Below are 15,515 nucleotides of genomic sequence, written 5' to 3'. Positions count from 1 at the left end.
GCTGGTTGTTTGGTTTGCTGTATGGTTGGTAAGAAGCATTTTCCAGGTTGAATGTTACGTCAAGGAAGTTAGTGGTCTTGATATTTGCTTGGATAATTATGCGGAGATCAAATGTATATATATATAAAAGATAAGCCATGGTTGACTCCTGGCATACGAAAGTCTGTGCGGACAAAGCACAAACTCTACAAAAAGTTGTAGCTAGGAATTTCGACGCACAGCTCTACAACCGGTACTGTTACAAGAGTTTTAGAAATATTCTTACGAAAATACTGAGGAAAGTAAAAAGTCATTATTATGGGAACCTTCTACTGAGTAATAGGGGTAACACAAAAAGGACTTGGATGTTATCAACGATTTGACTGGCAGGTGTAAAGCAGAAAGAAGCAATTGTGCCAGGTCAAGTGAAAACCAACATAAATGGCGAGGATGTTATCCATACACAGCCTCACGACATTGCTGAAGATTTTAACGATTTCTTCGTCCACGTTGGTGAAAATTTGGCAAACAAAATTCCAGCAACACTTACTGATTCTTTTCATAAGTTTTTAGGTGACAGAGTATCATATTGTTTTTTTGTATCTCCTGTTACACCAAGTGATGTTGAAAATGTTATCTCACATATTAATGTTCGTAAAGCTGCAGGATGGGACAATATTTCTACAACTTTAATGCACGAGGGCAAGGCTGAAATTTCAGTCCCACTTGCACATTAATTAATTTGTCTTTTTCAATAGGTCAGTTTCCAGATAACCTAAAAATTGCGAGAGTAATGCCCATTTATAAAAAAGGTAGTATCGAAGAATTAGGTAATTACAGACCAATTTCGATTCTCCCTGTCATCAGTAAAATTTTTGAAAAAATCATGAATAGTTTTTTATTGCGCTTTCTTGAAAAACATCATATTTTATACGAGCACCAGTATGGATTTAGAGAAAAACACAGCTGTAAACTTTCTATTGTCAGTTTGGCACAGTCTTTACTGGACGCAATGGACAAGGGAAACTCAATACTTGGCTTGTTCATAGATTTTTCAAAGGCGTTTGACACTGTCAATCATGATATTTTACTTGCTAAACTGGAACATTATGGAATCAGGGGCCTGCCTCTGAAGTGGTTCAGTAGTTATTTACATCACAGAAGCAGTTTGTCAGGATCAAGGATACAGACTCACATCTTTTAAATATCACTTGTGGTGTTCCACAAGGTTCCATTCTAGGACCAATATTGTTTTTGTTTTACATTAATGATATTCCTAAGTCTTCCAGTTATTTCAATTTCAGACTCTATGCAGACGACTCGAATCTGTTTCGTACAATTCAGTCAAACCAAGGAAATGTTTCCCTCCGTCAAGCGAATATAGAGTTTGAAAATGTGACTGAGTGGTGTTATGTTAACAAGCTGACGATCAATATTGACAAAACAAATTACATGGTGATCAGCAGTAGACACAATCGCAAAATGGTCCAAGATCATATTAGTGTGAATAACCAGCGAGTGAAAGAAACAGACAGTTCATCTTTGTAGGGACCTGCCTTGATAGCAGTCTTTATGGAAGCAACACATTCTTAAAATCAGAAAAAAGATATGCCATTATGTTGGAATTTTGTACAGGTTACATGCTATTTTACCATGTTCAATACTTATCATGCTATATAATACTTTAGTCTTACCTCATATCTCATATGGGCTTGATGTTTGGGGTAGTGCGTACAGGACTTACTTAGTGGATATCTTCTTGGTGCAAAAAAAAAAATTGTTCGTGCCATGACAGGTAGTAAGTTTGATGCGCACACCGCACCACTGTTCAAGAAATTAGGTATCCTTGATATCTTCAAACAGTACGATTATCAAGTTGGCACTTTTGTACATGACACACTTTGTAACAGGCTACCATCTCATTTCAGTAACTATTTCACTTATGTAAATCACGGCTATCAAACAAGATGTAAAGCTAAAGGAGATCTTCATGTACCGAAATATGATAGTAGCATTGGTCAGTCGTCAATCATGTTTGCTGGGGCGAAATTTGGAATGATTTACCCAACACTTTACGTGATATTCGAGGGAGAAATAAATTTAAAAAAGAATACAGAAAATTTCTTTTACAGAAAGACTTTAATTTGTAAGATGAATATTATTATTTATTCTGGTAGCTTTTGTTTTAGTTAGACACGGACTGTCTCGTTTAGACTTTCCTGAGTTGTGGCCTTACTTGAGAACGGTTTTTTGTTATGCAAATATTTGAATTTTTCTCTTCACACTCCATTTGATGTATTTGTTTATTGTTAACTGCAGCTGTCAAATTCTTCTATGTTATTAAACTAGTGTTCTGATTGGCTAGACTAGATTAGTCCGTTTTGGACTATTTTCTAGCCTTTCACCTAGTTATGTAAACACTGTTTGATTGTATACAATCAAAACACACATTTGTTTGATTTGTGATCATACCTTTTCTAGGTGAAATAAATCATATCATATATATATATATATATATATATATATATATATATATATATATATATATATATATATATATATATATATATATATATATATATATATATATATATATATATATATATATTGTTACGACAGAAAAACCGCTATGTTGTCAGCAACAAAATTTATGAAAACGAATCACTCACTAAGTGAAGTGATAAAATAGAAACTGTAAAAGTTTACAGGATGGTTGTCTCAATTAGGATGGCATAAACTCCCTTATTAGTCTTAAGAGTTGAGTAAAACATGAACATTGATGGGTAAGGCTTGCAGAGTTCACAGAACAAGTCCAGCGTTAGAGTGAAGGTCCAAAATAGTCTTAAATAGTCTTAAAGTAAACGCCGAAGTGATTCCGAAATTCTGCCTGAAAATCTGTATCTGAGCCGAGTGCACCCTTATATCTCACCCGATCCCATGATTCCTACCCCGAAATCACATATTTTCAGTCTTATTAGCAGTGGGTTGGTAAGCATTGGTTGCAAGTCGATTTTTTACCCTTTCCAACTCATTAGGACAACCAAACTCTCATGACATATTATCGAGATAATGTTTTTGGAAATTAATACAAGTCCGACCCACAAAGGACAAGTTCAAACTGGGTTGAACCGACAGAAGTATATAGCCATGTCGGACTTGTATCTTTGAATTTCTATTTTTTGCAGTGGCTTCCTTAAAAATAGATAAAGATAATTAGACAATTAGAAGATTAGAACAATTTGCCAGGGAAAAATTAATGCTAAAGTTCCAGCTTTAGGGGCTTTAATCATAGGATGATAACCATAATTGATCCGTACGTTAAGTAGCCGACGCGGAATTTTTTGGCATTGGCGTATAATTAAATAAGGTACACAATCTACATGCACATTTCTTTGCATGGTAGCTTTGTTATAGGTTGTTTTCGGGTGAAAAATCGACCCATGGTTTAGGGACCCATTCGGGCAACACATACTTGTAGGAGATATCTTTTTCTATGGAAGTACCCCCTCTCGATCCTGCGTCGTTAACATCGCGTCTGACAGACATATTCACTTGCACGGCTAAATTTCAGTGACAATGACTTAAAGGGACAAAGTCGGCCATTTTTCATGAAGTTTGTTTGATACGAGATACTACTTAAATTGTTTGACATGTTGAAAGATACTGAGTGAATGGGTGACCATGCATATATTCGACCCCGGTTTTAGACAAATTAAATGAAACCATCGCGAAAATTAATTAATTAATTAAGGTAGCATAGCCAAAGAGGTGGACACTCTTGCAGTACTCGTAGGGCCAGTTCACACTGTACTTAGGGAGCCATCAGTAGTTACTGCCCTGGGGGGGGGAAGGGGGGAAGGCTCGGAGCAATTTCATCGGAAACTCCGAAATTTCGAGTATCCCCTACCAACCATGATGTATTTGAGTAACCCCCTCTCTAACTCAAAATTTTGACTGAACCCCCCCCCCCCAATTTGGAAAAGTTAAATATCAATACATGTATTTGTACAATTTACAAAAATACAGCAATAGTAAAGACCTTTCAAATCCTGATGTACCCTGCTAGATTATCATCGGTTATCTCATGATAGTTGAAAAAGGTGAAACCAACAAATTGAAATTCTGAGTGACAACAAAATACAGATATAAAAGCTCACGCTATGACCAGTATCCAACATATAGTATTGTTTAATTTGGATGGGTATCATGACAAGGTTTTCACTAAGATATCTGACAAGGTAGAATTTGAAAGTACAGCAGGGAGAACACGCGGGGCTGAGGGGGAAAGTGTCAGGGGAGGTTGTACTCTCTGTCCTGTGTGAAAAAAATGAGAAAGTCTGGTGCAATATGAGAGGTGTTTTCAATTATGTAATTTTGCTAAGTAAAACTGTAAGCACACGTATCCCAAGGGGGAGGGCGCGAGAGGGGATGTCCCCCTCTTGCATCGAAAATTTTGAGAAATTTATGTGTGATCTGGTGCAATATGAGAGGGGTTTCAATTCATTTTGCACCAAAAATTGAGTACCCCCTTCTTTCTCTCCACAGTTTGAGGAACCCAACCTTGTAGTTTTCAATTTTTGGAGTGACCCCCCCCTCACATTCATCCCACACCCAGGCCGTAAATAATGACAGCTCCCTAAAAACTGATGGAAGATGTCAATCACGTCTTCGACTTGGACTGTCAACCATGTAGGCGACATCGCGTCTTGTCAGCTTTTGTTCAACTTGATCGGTAGGCCTAGACTATTTAATCATAATTCACCCGTACATTAATTCGCCAACGCGGAAACTTTTCGCGTTGGCTTGTCATCAAAGAAGGTACACAATCTACATGCACATTTCTTTGCATGGTAGTACATTTACTTTGTTATAGACCACTTTTTAGGTGAAAAGTCGACCCATGTTTAGGGAGGGACCCATTCGGGCAACACATTCTTGTAGCGGATACCTTTTCTATTGGAGTACTCCCTCTCGATCCTGCCTCGTTAATATCACGTCTGATAGACATATGCACTTGCACGGCTAAATTTCAGTGGCAATGACTAAAGGTTGCATGGGCCTCGAAAGTTAAAGACTTTAACTTTTTCTCTAACTTTTCTGAATGAAACTTTCAATGATTATTTTTTCAAATCAACAGCAACAATTGGTAGTCACCGTGCAAAGTTTGTAACTAACGAAACAAATTACCCAACATTCTGCGATATTTGAAAATCAAAATGGCCGCCATTCCTTGGTTGTCTCTGTAGAGAAAATTTAATTTTCGATTTTCGAAAAACCAAGCCCGTGGAACTTTCTCCAAGAGCTTTAAAACGAGCCCCACAATTAGTAGATCAGAAAAGAATTTTAAAAATTTGAGAGCCTGACTATCTGTTCCCTGGGCGCGTTCTACCTTAACGTTTTCAACTTTCGCTTGGAAGAACAACCCAACTACCGTTACTAGCGGCAGGCAGGTATATGTACATACCAATAAGTCACCAATGTCCATATAAACTAATGAGACTGCCCTTAAGGTAGTTTGCGCCTCTTAAGTGAAAGACTTAAACTTTTGCTCAAACTTTCCTCAATGAAACTTTCAGCCATTCTCTTACTAAATCAGGAATAAAAATCGAATCACTCTGCAAATGTTGATACTAGAGCAACAAATAACCCAAGATTTATGGATATTTAAAATTCATAATGGCCGCCATCCATCGTGTTAACTCTAAACAAAATTTTTGATTTTCGAAAAACTAAACAGGTGAAAAGTTTTCTTACACCAAGAGCTTTAAAATGAACCCCCACAATTGTAGAAGGCGCCCTCTGGAGAGGCAATGCGTGGGGCTCGCGCTTAAGAAAACATGGCTGACAGGGACATGGCTACGGAAAGCGCGAAGCGGAAAAGGTATGAATCGCCGAATGCTTCTGATGCTGACGACGACAGTGACCGTACCTCACCATCACACAAAAAGTTCCGACGACGACGGCTGCTACACAGTCCGTCACCACGCTGCCTCTTTCGCAGGGGACTCATGTCGACCAGTAGCAACGCATCCAGTAACTCCCGTTCCGGCCCAACGACAAGCAAGTGGACGATGGAACATTTGAGGCGACTGAATTTTGACTTCATTGACGTACCGAAATATGTGTTCGTTTCCCCAACTGAATACGCTTCCTGTTTTGATTTTTGTGTAAAGAACCCGCTAATCAAGATTTTATTCGAGGATCTGCGTGATGACATCGTACTTGCACGCCCTGATGTTGTAGACGACGACCTCATTGAAAGTCTTCGTACCCAAAATTACGGTATAAAGGCACTAGCTGTAAAACTGTAGCTCTAGACTACGGTGAGGCGGTCGGTGAGTTATCAATGGCTTTTGCGACCTCACTCACCAGTAGAGCTACAATGCCGAAGGCCCTGTAGCGTTCAAAATAAGCGCACCATACATGGCACGGCATTTTTGATGTGAAATCCCACATATCTACTGCATTTGGTCACGTTTAAGTACACTCAGTGTGACAGTTTTCGGACGACCTCAGTTTTCGGACATTTAGTGACATGCTGTTAGTTACACACACTTCGCTCCGTATCGATAGCGTTTTACAGGTCATGTGACCTCATATTAAGTCAGGTGACACTGTTGTCCCGTTTTCGATAGTTTTTTTTGGTAGAAGCTATTGAGTTCGCTACGAGCGGCGGTCACAAATTGTCGTCTGACACCGCGTCAGTGATACTGTCAACATACTGCCGTCAGGTCAAAGTAACTGAAATTTTGACTAAAGTCCTGATTTAGCATTGAATTTTGAATGTGGGGGAGAATAATGATTTTGAAAATATTCTTTCCATTGTTCGCTACGATTGCATGTAGTTTTAACGAAAACTGCGCAGTTGTTTCGAGAAAAAAAGTACATTTAATGAACGTAAGAAGTGTACAAGTTTTCGGACAGACAATATTTAGCATAATTGTGTAAATGTAGTAAGTGACTTACCGCGTAAAAACTTGACAGGTAAATAATTCCATACGATGAAATATACTCGCTATTTTTATTAAATAATGCCTGTGCGATTCTAATACAAACAAAATATGCAATGGAAACAATTATAATTAATACTCACTGAACAAACTTAGCGAAGTTAGCCACACCGTACGATACAAGGTGCCGAAAGCAACACACACAGAGACAGCCCGTGTCCGATATCTAAGCGCTATACACGTCGAAATATAGTTGAGTCGTCCATGGATTAAACATAACTAATTATCATCATTCTTATATACAGTTTTCTAAACACATCGAAATTAAAAATCGGTGGTTTGAAGTTTCAAATTATCAATACTTAGCTCCTAATCACATTCCAAACACGACGTCCGATTTCTGGGATTGCAGTCCGATTATTACGCCTTCAACATGGGGTCAAAACTTTGGCAACTTTGACCCGAAATATCACTCCCGTCGTGTCAACTGAGTTTGAGGATAACCACAATAAAGTTTTGACAGGTATGGTAATAAGATTTTGTATGGCTGGTCATTTACGAAACGACTTTGGGCGAAATTCACTACCCTGTCCGAAAACTGTCACACTGAGTGTACCGATTTATCACCACTGAGCCTGAAGACTAAACACCATACTGCACTAGCTGCAAAATTGTAGCTCTACGGTGAGGCGGTCGGTGAGTTTTGGTTTTTGCGACATCGCTCACCAGTAGAGCTACAATGCCGAAGGCCCTGAAGCATACAAAATATGCACGCTGCACATGGCACGGCATTTTGATGTAAAATCCCATATATTTACTGCATTTGGTCATACTGATTTATCACTACTGAAGATTAAACACTATACTACACTAACCTTGTCGTGTATGGGGTTTGGTATTTGTTCAAATACGTCGATCGCGTTCCAAAAACATTTCTTGGAGCCGCCATTACCAACTTCCGGTAATGGCGGCTCCCAGAAACACGCTCAATGTTTATGGAACGCGATTGACGTGTCTGTGCTAATACCAAACCCCATAAACGACAAGGTTAGTGTAATATAGTGTTTAGTCTTCAGTAGTGATAAATCGGTACGACCAAATGCAGTAAATATGTGGGATTTTACATGAAAATGCCGCGCCATGTGTGGCGCGCTTATTTTGTATGCTACAGGGCCTTCGGCATTGTAGCTCTACTGGTGAGCGAGGTCGCAAAAACCAAAACTCACCGACCGCCTCACCGTAGATCTACAATTTTGCAGCTACATACTGCACTAACCTTGTCTTTTATGGGGTATGGTATTTATTCAAACACGTCAATTGCCGTCCAAAAACATTTCTGGGTGCCGCCATTACCAACTTCCGGTAATGGTGGCTCCCAGAAACACGCTCAGTGTTTATGGAACGCGATCGACATGCTTGAACAAATACCAAACCCCCAAAACGACAAAGTTAGTGTAGTAAGCTTATAGTGTTTACAGTTAAGTCTTCAGTAGTAATAAATTGGTACGACCAAATGCAGTAAATATGTAGGATTTCACATCAAAATGCCGTGCCATGTGTGGCGCACTTGAACGCTACAGAGCCTTTTGCAGTGAGCGAGGTCGCAAAAACCAAAACTCACCGACCGCATCACTGTAGAGCTACAATTTTGCAGGTAGGTAAAGCATGAGTTATTTTATTGCATTCATTTTTTGACCGCCCTCTGTTGCCAATTTAAAATTGATTCTGGAAATCTAGCGGCACAAACCTGTGAGCATATGGGCACTGCAATACATTTCCAAACTGGTATTTTACTGTTAATGCGTATCATGCAAAATCGTACTGCCATGATTTTACCTAGCCCTGCTTACGATGCTGTGTGTTACAGGCGTCATACGGCCTCCCACCGCAGCCCTGCTGACTGCCATAGACAGAACCGCTAATAGTGCCTTGGAAATGCGGCGCGCAGTTTCTCCGCCGAAAACAGCTGATTTTGAATCCAAAACTTGCATTGATTTTTCGAGCACACCCACCTCGCCTAGGTACACAATGTGCTCAGCCGCGCTTGTAAACTTATGCAAAGCCTACTTTTCAGCCTGTTTTCAGCGGAGAAACTGCGCGCCGTATTTCCGAGGTGCTACCAGCGGTTCTGTCTATAGATGGCAGTCAGCAGGGCTGTGGTGGGAGGCCGTATAACGCCGGTAACACACAGCCCTGCCATGCAGAGCTAGATTTTACCTTGCTGTGGATCCGTAGCCCTTGCCACTTCCTGGCTATTTTCCCCCCACACAAACAGCCAGGGAGAGGCAGGGCTACGGAACCGTAGCTGGATTTTACTATGCTTCTTCTTAATGCAGCCTGCTTTTGGGGTGTGCATACATGTAGCTGAGAAATTATTCTATTTGTAGCTCTATGGTGAGGTGGTCGGTCAGTTTTGGTTTTTGTGACCTCGCTCACCAGTAGCGCTACAATGCTGAAGACCCAATAGCATTCAAAATAAGCATGTCGCACATGATGTGGCATTTTGATGTGAAATCTCACATACCGGTATTTACTGCATTTGGTTGTACCGATTTATTACTCCTGAAGACTAAACACTATACTACACTAACCTTGTCGTTTATGGGGTTTTGTATTTGTACAAACACATTGATCGTGTTCCAGAAACACTGAGCGTGTGTCTTGGAGCTGCCATTTCTGGAAGTTGGTAATGGTGGCTCCCAGAAATGCAATGTTTATGTTTAATTTGCCCTAACATTAGTTACACAATTTATCACAACCGTTTGCCACCTCTGCTAATCCTGCTGACATATTGCCAGTATTTGCCAGATTAAAGATTTCTTAAAAGATAAAGGCAAAAAAAGCCGCATTTACTTGAGCGTGAGCCTGTGTGTAACTGCTTCCTCGTCCTCTTATACAATTAATGCCGCCATTGCGTTGCCCCCTTTTATAGGGGACACGTGTCTTTAAGCCGGTATAGTTTTGATCACTTAGTACAGATGGTTAGAATTTTCTATTTTTCATGAATTTTTCTGTTCTGTTCCTTACTTTTGGTAAAAAGTTTTCTCTTAAACAGGAGCTTCCCTTACAAAAGCCGGATTATTTCAAATCAATGCAAATGTAAAAAAGCAATGCTGCTGATTGGACGTGCCGTGTTTGGTCCCAGAATCATATACTTTTGCCGTGTGCCAGGCGTTCATTGTCATTAAATCTTGCATATGATGTCTGTGAATACATAGGGACTAAACTTGAGTCAAAAATAAACTGAAAAAAGTTGTTTTATGTCTGAGAACGCATAACAGTATGTATCAAAATGTGTTCCCTGTATGACCATTTGACCTCTCTTTGCATGTGTCACGAAAGTTCCCATCAGAATTATTCAAATTTATCATACGGTCAAAGGGATGCCGTGAGAATTCAAAACTCATGCCCAGTGTTTGCAAATGGCGGCATCATCAGAACTCCCCCTAATGTGTGCCCACTACCTCCCGTTAAACCCCTTGCTCCCCCGTGCTTGGAAACTTGGGATTTGAGGTACTCTGTATAATTCTTGGAGCAAATGGTCTAATATATAATGTAGAAATAAAAGTGTTATATATTTCAGGTCTTTTTTTCATTTGTAAGCGCACAGGTGACCAAGCAGTGTCATTATGTTTCAGCTACACATAATAGCTGAGCTGTATTGGTCACAAGCTTGCATGTTTAACTACCAAAGATGGAAGAAAAAAATTCTCACATTTTATTCTTTATTGAATTTTCAGCTGATGATTGTATTATGAGGTATCTTGAGGCTGTTTATAAAAACCTGAGGCTTTCAACCTGTCGAACACTGGTAGATGAGGACACACTCATGGTAGGTACACATTTATTTGTTCCTGTGTTAACCCCTTTCACCACCATGGTTTGTCCCAAATCCATTGTTTTCTATGGTAAAGTTGGACCTGTATACAGGGAACTGGGGGTGAAAGGGTTAAACTTAGTACATGTACAAGTCATTGAGAAGAATTATTTACTGTTCTGAATGCACTATACTTGCAGTTCTTTACTAAGAGTTTCTTTGCTACTGTTTTTGTGAACACAACGTTTTATAGTCTCAACAATGTAGAAGAGTTACTGCAAGATCCACAGACTTAGTGTGAGGCATTTGTGTTGTAAATATGTGAGATTGACTTCTTCGTTCTTGATACTTAGGCTGCATTCACAAATCCCTCAGGGGGGTTTGGAGATTCCGAAAATAGTTCTTTGTCAATCGCCCCCCTAACAAGCTCACAATGCATTTAAATCCCCCTTCTGCATCGCTATAATTGTGAAATTCCCCTCTCAAAGAAAGGCTAAGTGTTGTGGATATAGTGCCTCTCAGAACAAATCAAATCGCAATGGATGACAGTCTATGAGCCAAACTGTTAACATTTTTCTGATAAAACAGCTATATCTGTACATTTATATGTGTTTTGTTATTTATGTACATGGACTTTGCTTGAAATGGCAAGTAAAATGTGCATGTGTGTACAAAAAATGATAAATCCATGTGTTCCCATAGAAATTGATGCAAATCGACCACCATTAAAATAAGACCGCGATTAAAATGCGCGACACGGAACATCTAGACCGCGATGCAAATAAATTTCAACACGGAACATTGTGACCGCGATTAAAATGCGTGTCTGCTGTAGCAAAAGTTTCAATTCTCACGAGTGTTCACTTTATTTGCTGTACACTAAACAAAATGACGTCAAATGTATCGCGAGACTAGGGGCTCGATTGCATCTGTCTAAATTTTCAATTCTCGTGATAGTCATTTACATGCATGCTTTACACTATACAAATTGACGTCAAATCTCTCGCGAGACTTGGCTCGATTGTAATTGCGTACGTCGTAGGGAATAGTACAGAAGTAGATATAGTTTTTTCGCGAATCGCCGAAAGAGAAGCGCAGATCAACAAAAGACTAAAAAAAACCACGTTTTTTCTTATTTTGCCATAGTTTTTAAACAAAAATCACTTTCGCCACTGTGGCGAATTATGATAAAATTTTTTGCCACTTCTGATTTTAATTAGCATTTGCAAACGTGGAGAATGGGCAGAGCGAACACAGATATATACATACCAAAAAGAGCTTATATGGTGAGTCGGTGGTGTCTGTATGTATGTATGTATGTATGTATGTATGTATGTATGTATGTGTGGTGGTATGTCCGTCACACGCAAAAGCTCCCAAACTGCCACACCTACCATCTTGGTATTTGATGTACAGGTAGATCCAGGGGTTGAGATGTGACTTTGTTGAAATGAACATGTCATTTTCAAAAATATGCAAATGAGGTAAGAAAAAGGGGATATCCTGCAAATGTGCAGGAGTGGTGGCAGTAACTGAAATAGTCCACACATCTGAGTAAGAGGTTTATGACCTGTAACCTATTTTTTAATATCTCCGTATCTGACCATGGACCATTTTCTATTTTTTAATACAAAGCAATGTATGACAGATACAGCTGCTGATTATACAGACACAATTCCTGAATACTTAATGGGATATTTTATACAGTCAATGACGTTGATCAACAATGTATACATAAATGGTGCCACAGAAACGCATAAGGATGAAGCGATAAGAAGTATGATCCAGTTGATAGTAAACAAGGAATGTCTTGTTGGATATTACCGTATCCGGTAAGGACAATTTCCTAAATGTATATTGTGATAGTGGGATATGTTTGTAGTTTTTCATTTGAAATTGTCTTCATTCTTGAAGGGTATACGGTACTTTTCTGACCAGTGTTAATTTTCTATAAGCCTACATTTTGCATCATATAACACATCTATTGTTCAGTGTACATGTATGTGTAGCTACACTGGTTTACAGGTAAGAATTAGGGTAGTGTGATACATTCTTATATCGCAAAATGATATATCTTGTCTAAAGCTGTTTCAGTGAATTTTATTGCTAATGTAGGTATTCCAACACTCACTCAGCAACATCAGGAAACAGGGAGCACCTGCTGAATCCTTGACCCAAGCACGTTTGATATATGCCACAAGTACCGCTGCAATATCACAGCCAGTATGTATCAGGGGTAGCCAGGATTTCAAAGTTGTTAGCCACAGATTCCTCCCGTGGCAAATCAGTTATACATTTTGTTAGCCACACACAGTTGCCAGCCATTTCATACTTCAATGGACAGTCCATCAAAATTAGTTCAAATGCACTTGACTATGAATATCACAAGCTAAGGTCCATAGAATCTATTAAATATCATGTATAACACTCAATCTCTACATGTAACCAAATGTGAGCAAAGTGTCATTGGCGCTATTTTCTTGATTATCTATCCCAATTTGACATTTACGGCATGCATTTTCTTTTCAGGATACGTTCAGAGACAAGGCAACAATTTAGTGTATGCGGGGAATGTGTGACATCTCAAACCAATACTCTTGTGTTACAAACCAAAGTTCCCATTGTGTTAAGTGAGGTATGTACTGAAAGTTTAGTTTTTATATAGGGGTACAGTACTTTGTAATGGGCATTTTCAATAGTAATGTTTAATATAATTAAAGTAAAATCAGAACAGCTCTAGTTTGTTATCAAGAAATTGCTGTATACCAGTGCCTTTAGTGACATAATACCTAAAGTTTTGAATATATCAGTGAGAATTCAGCTTGTATCATGTTTATCAATTGTCCAGTTGCATATTTGACTATACAGTACATGTATGTTGCTGTGAAAGAAATTGTTTGTTTACTATTCAAATGCTCGACAAAACTTTCAAGGTATACGGTCACCTGTAATCTAAATATGCCCATATATGGTCAAAGGGGTGTTCCTTGGTATTCAAAATGCCCATGCGAGGGCGCTGTTTTTAAAAAGCGGCCACCTGCCTGATATCTGTGATTGGCTAGATTTTCTCTTTCCATGGTAACTGTGGCAAAATTGGAACGGGTGACAGTGTACCTTTAAGTAGCAACTAAACAAAAAAACCTTGATTCCTTGTGTTACTGTGAATTTACTTGTGTTGCAGGACAGAGGCTTTTGATTAAAGAAATGACCAAAAATTAATTATACTAATGCGAACATGCATATGAGTGCCCCCGCTGAAATGTGGCAGAGTGTATGTTTTGCAGGAATCTCTGACAATTTGTTTTTAACTGTCTATCTAAATTAGCATAGAAGCACAGTCCGTTCCTGTACAGTTCGCCCAAATGTGTTACGAGGAAAACGAAATGTTCCTGCAAGCTCCATGAGAACTAATGGGACTGAATTAGCAGGAGAGCCAACGTCAACAGGCACTGGAACCAGAAGTGGGCCTCCTGCACCAACCCAAACAACTTTTACCAGAAAATTTGTTATTCCCCGAGAGTTCATCTCGCCACAGAGCCTGCCACAAGTAGTTTTACAGAGTCTTAGTGTTGCTGATGAGTCACCATTTCAAACAGATAATTACAAGATAGTCTACCATGTTTCGTGGGCAAGCTCGTCGCGTATTGTAGTTTACCGGACTCTCGTTGCCAAGAGTACTCTACAGGCAATGAAAGGTGAATGTGAGATGCCATCAGGTGACAAATTAGATACTTCATATGTATGCGCAATGGAATTTGATGTAAAAAGCGCACCTTTCCTGTGTTTCCAAGTGCTATATGTGGCCTTCTCATCTTTAATAAAAGTTGCTAATGAAAAAATTCCTAAGTATAAATAAAATGTTAGATGTGATACAAGTACATAAATAAATATCTATCTTTCTATCTATCTATCTATCTATCTATCTATCTATATATCTATATATATATATATATATATATATATATATATATATATATATATATATATATATATATATATATATATATATATATGTTGAGGCAGGGGTAAAAATGCGAGGTATCAGTCAAAAGTCAATGGTTCATCAATAATTTACCATGTTATTTTCATATTTTGTTGACAGATACCTTTGACATACTGTATTCAGCTGCAATGTTGCTCAGTTGAGATCTGACGTAATATATATTTAGGAATAATGGTTGGAAAATTTTCATCAGAAAGCAAGATTTTATTAGTTTTTGGAGTTTAAGTGTAGGGAAGTGTAGAAAATGCCTTGGGCAGTCTACAGTTATTAGTCCCCACGGCCGGACACCGTCCAGGGGGACTTATAGGTTTGGTCATGTCCATGCGTGCATCCGTCCGTCCATATGTCCGTCCGTTCACGCAGATATCTCAGAGATGCCTGGAGCGGTTTCATTCAAACTTGGTACAAGGATTACTCCTTATGTCATACATATGCACGTCGATTTGTTTTGTAATCCGATCCAAAATAGCTGTGTTATGGCAATTTTATTCAAAAAGCAGGGACAACGGTATGTCATTGACAATGACTGTTTGAAAAAAAGCTTTATATATAGAACAACTGCACAAAATTTCATTAAACTTTGTAAAGTTGTTTGTTGCACAGATCTCTGATAGTACACAATGTCAGTATTGCATCAGTTAATTGCTAATTTGCATATTTGATGAATTTGTGTAATTGGAGTGATATGTCCAGAAATACTGCGGCAAATTTGATGAAACTTGGTACATATCTTAAGCACACTGTCTCATAATGGTGTACAAAGACA

The 15,515-nt window shown here is 38.8% G+C and overlaps 1 protein-coding gene across 1 annotated transcript; it reads left to right on the top strand.

The window, feature by feature from the left end:
* The first annotated feature begins 5,803 nt into the window (after nucleotides 1–5,803).
* Nucleotides 5,804–14,660, top strand: LOC139125034 (uncharacterized). The gene is made up of 5 exons (XM_070691146.1): nucleotides 5,804–6,261; nucleotides 10,670–10,761; nucleotides 12,382–12,578; nucleotides 13,276–13,381; nucleotides 14,072–14,660. Exons 1-5 carry the CDS (start codon nucleotides 5,817–5,819, stop codon nucleotides 14,600–14,602), a joined length of 1,371 nt encoding a protein of 456 aa, XP_070547247.1. The 5' UTR covers nucleotides 5,804–5,816; the 3' UTR covers nucleotides 14,603–14,660.
* The last annotated feature ends 855 nt before the right edge of the window (nucleotides 14,661–15,515 follow it).

This window comes from Ptychodera flava, assembly GCF_041260155.1.
Source record: "Ptychodera flava strain L36383 chromosome 23 unlocalized genomic scaffold, AS_Pfla_20210202 Scaffold_24__1_contigs__length_23054250_pilon, whole genome shotgun sequence".
Taxonomy (NCBI): Eukaryota; Metazoa; Hemichordata; class Enteropneusta; family Ptychoderidae; genus Ptychodera; species Ptychodera flava.
The sequence above is the reverse complement of the archived record's forward strand: the minus strand, read 5'-3'. Positions and strand labels throughout refer to the sequence as shown.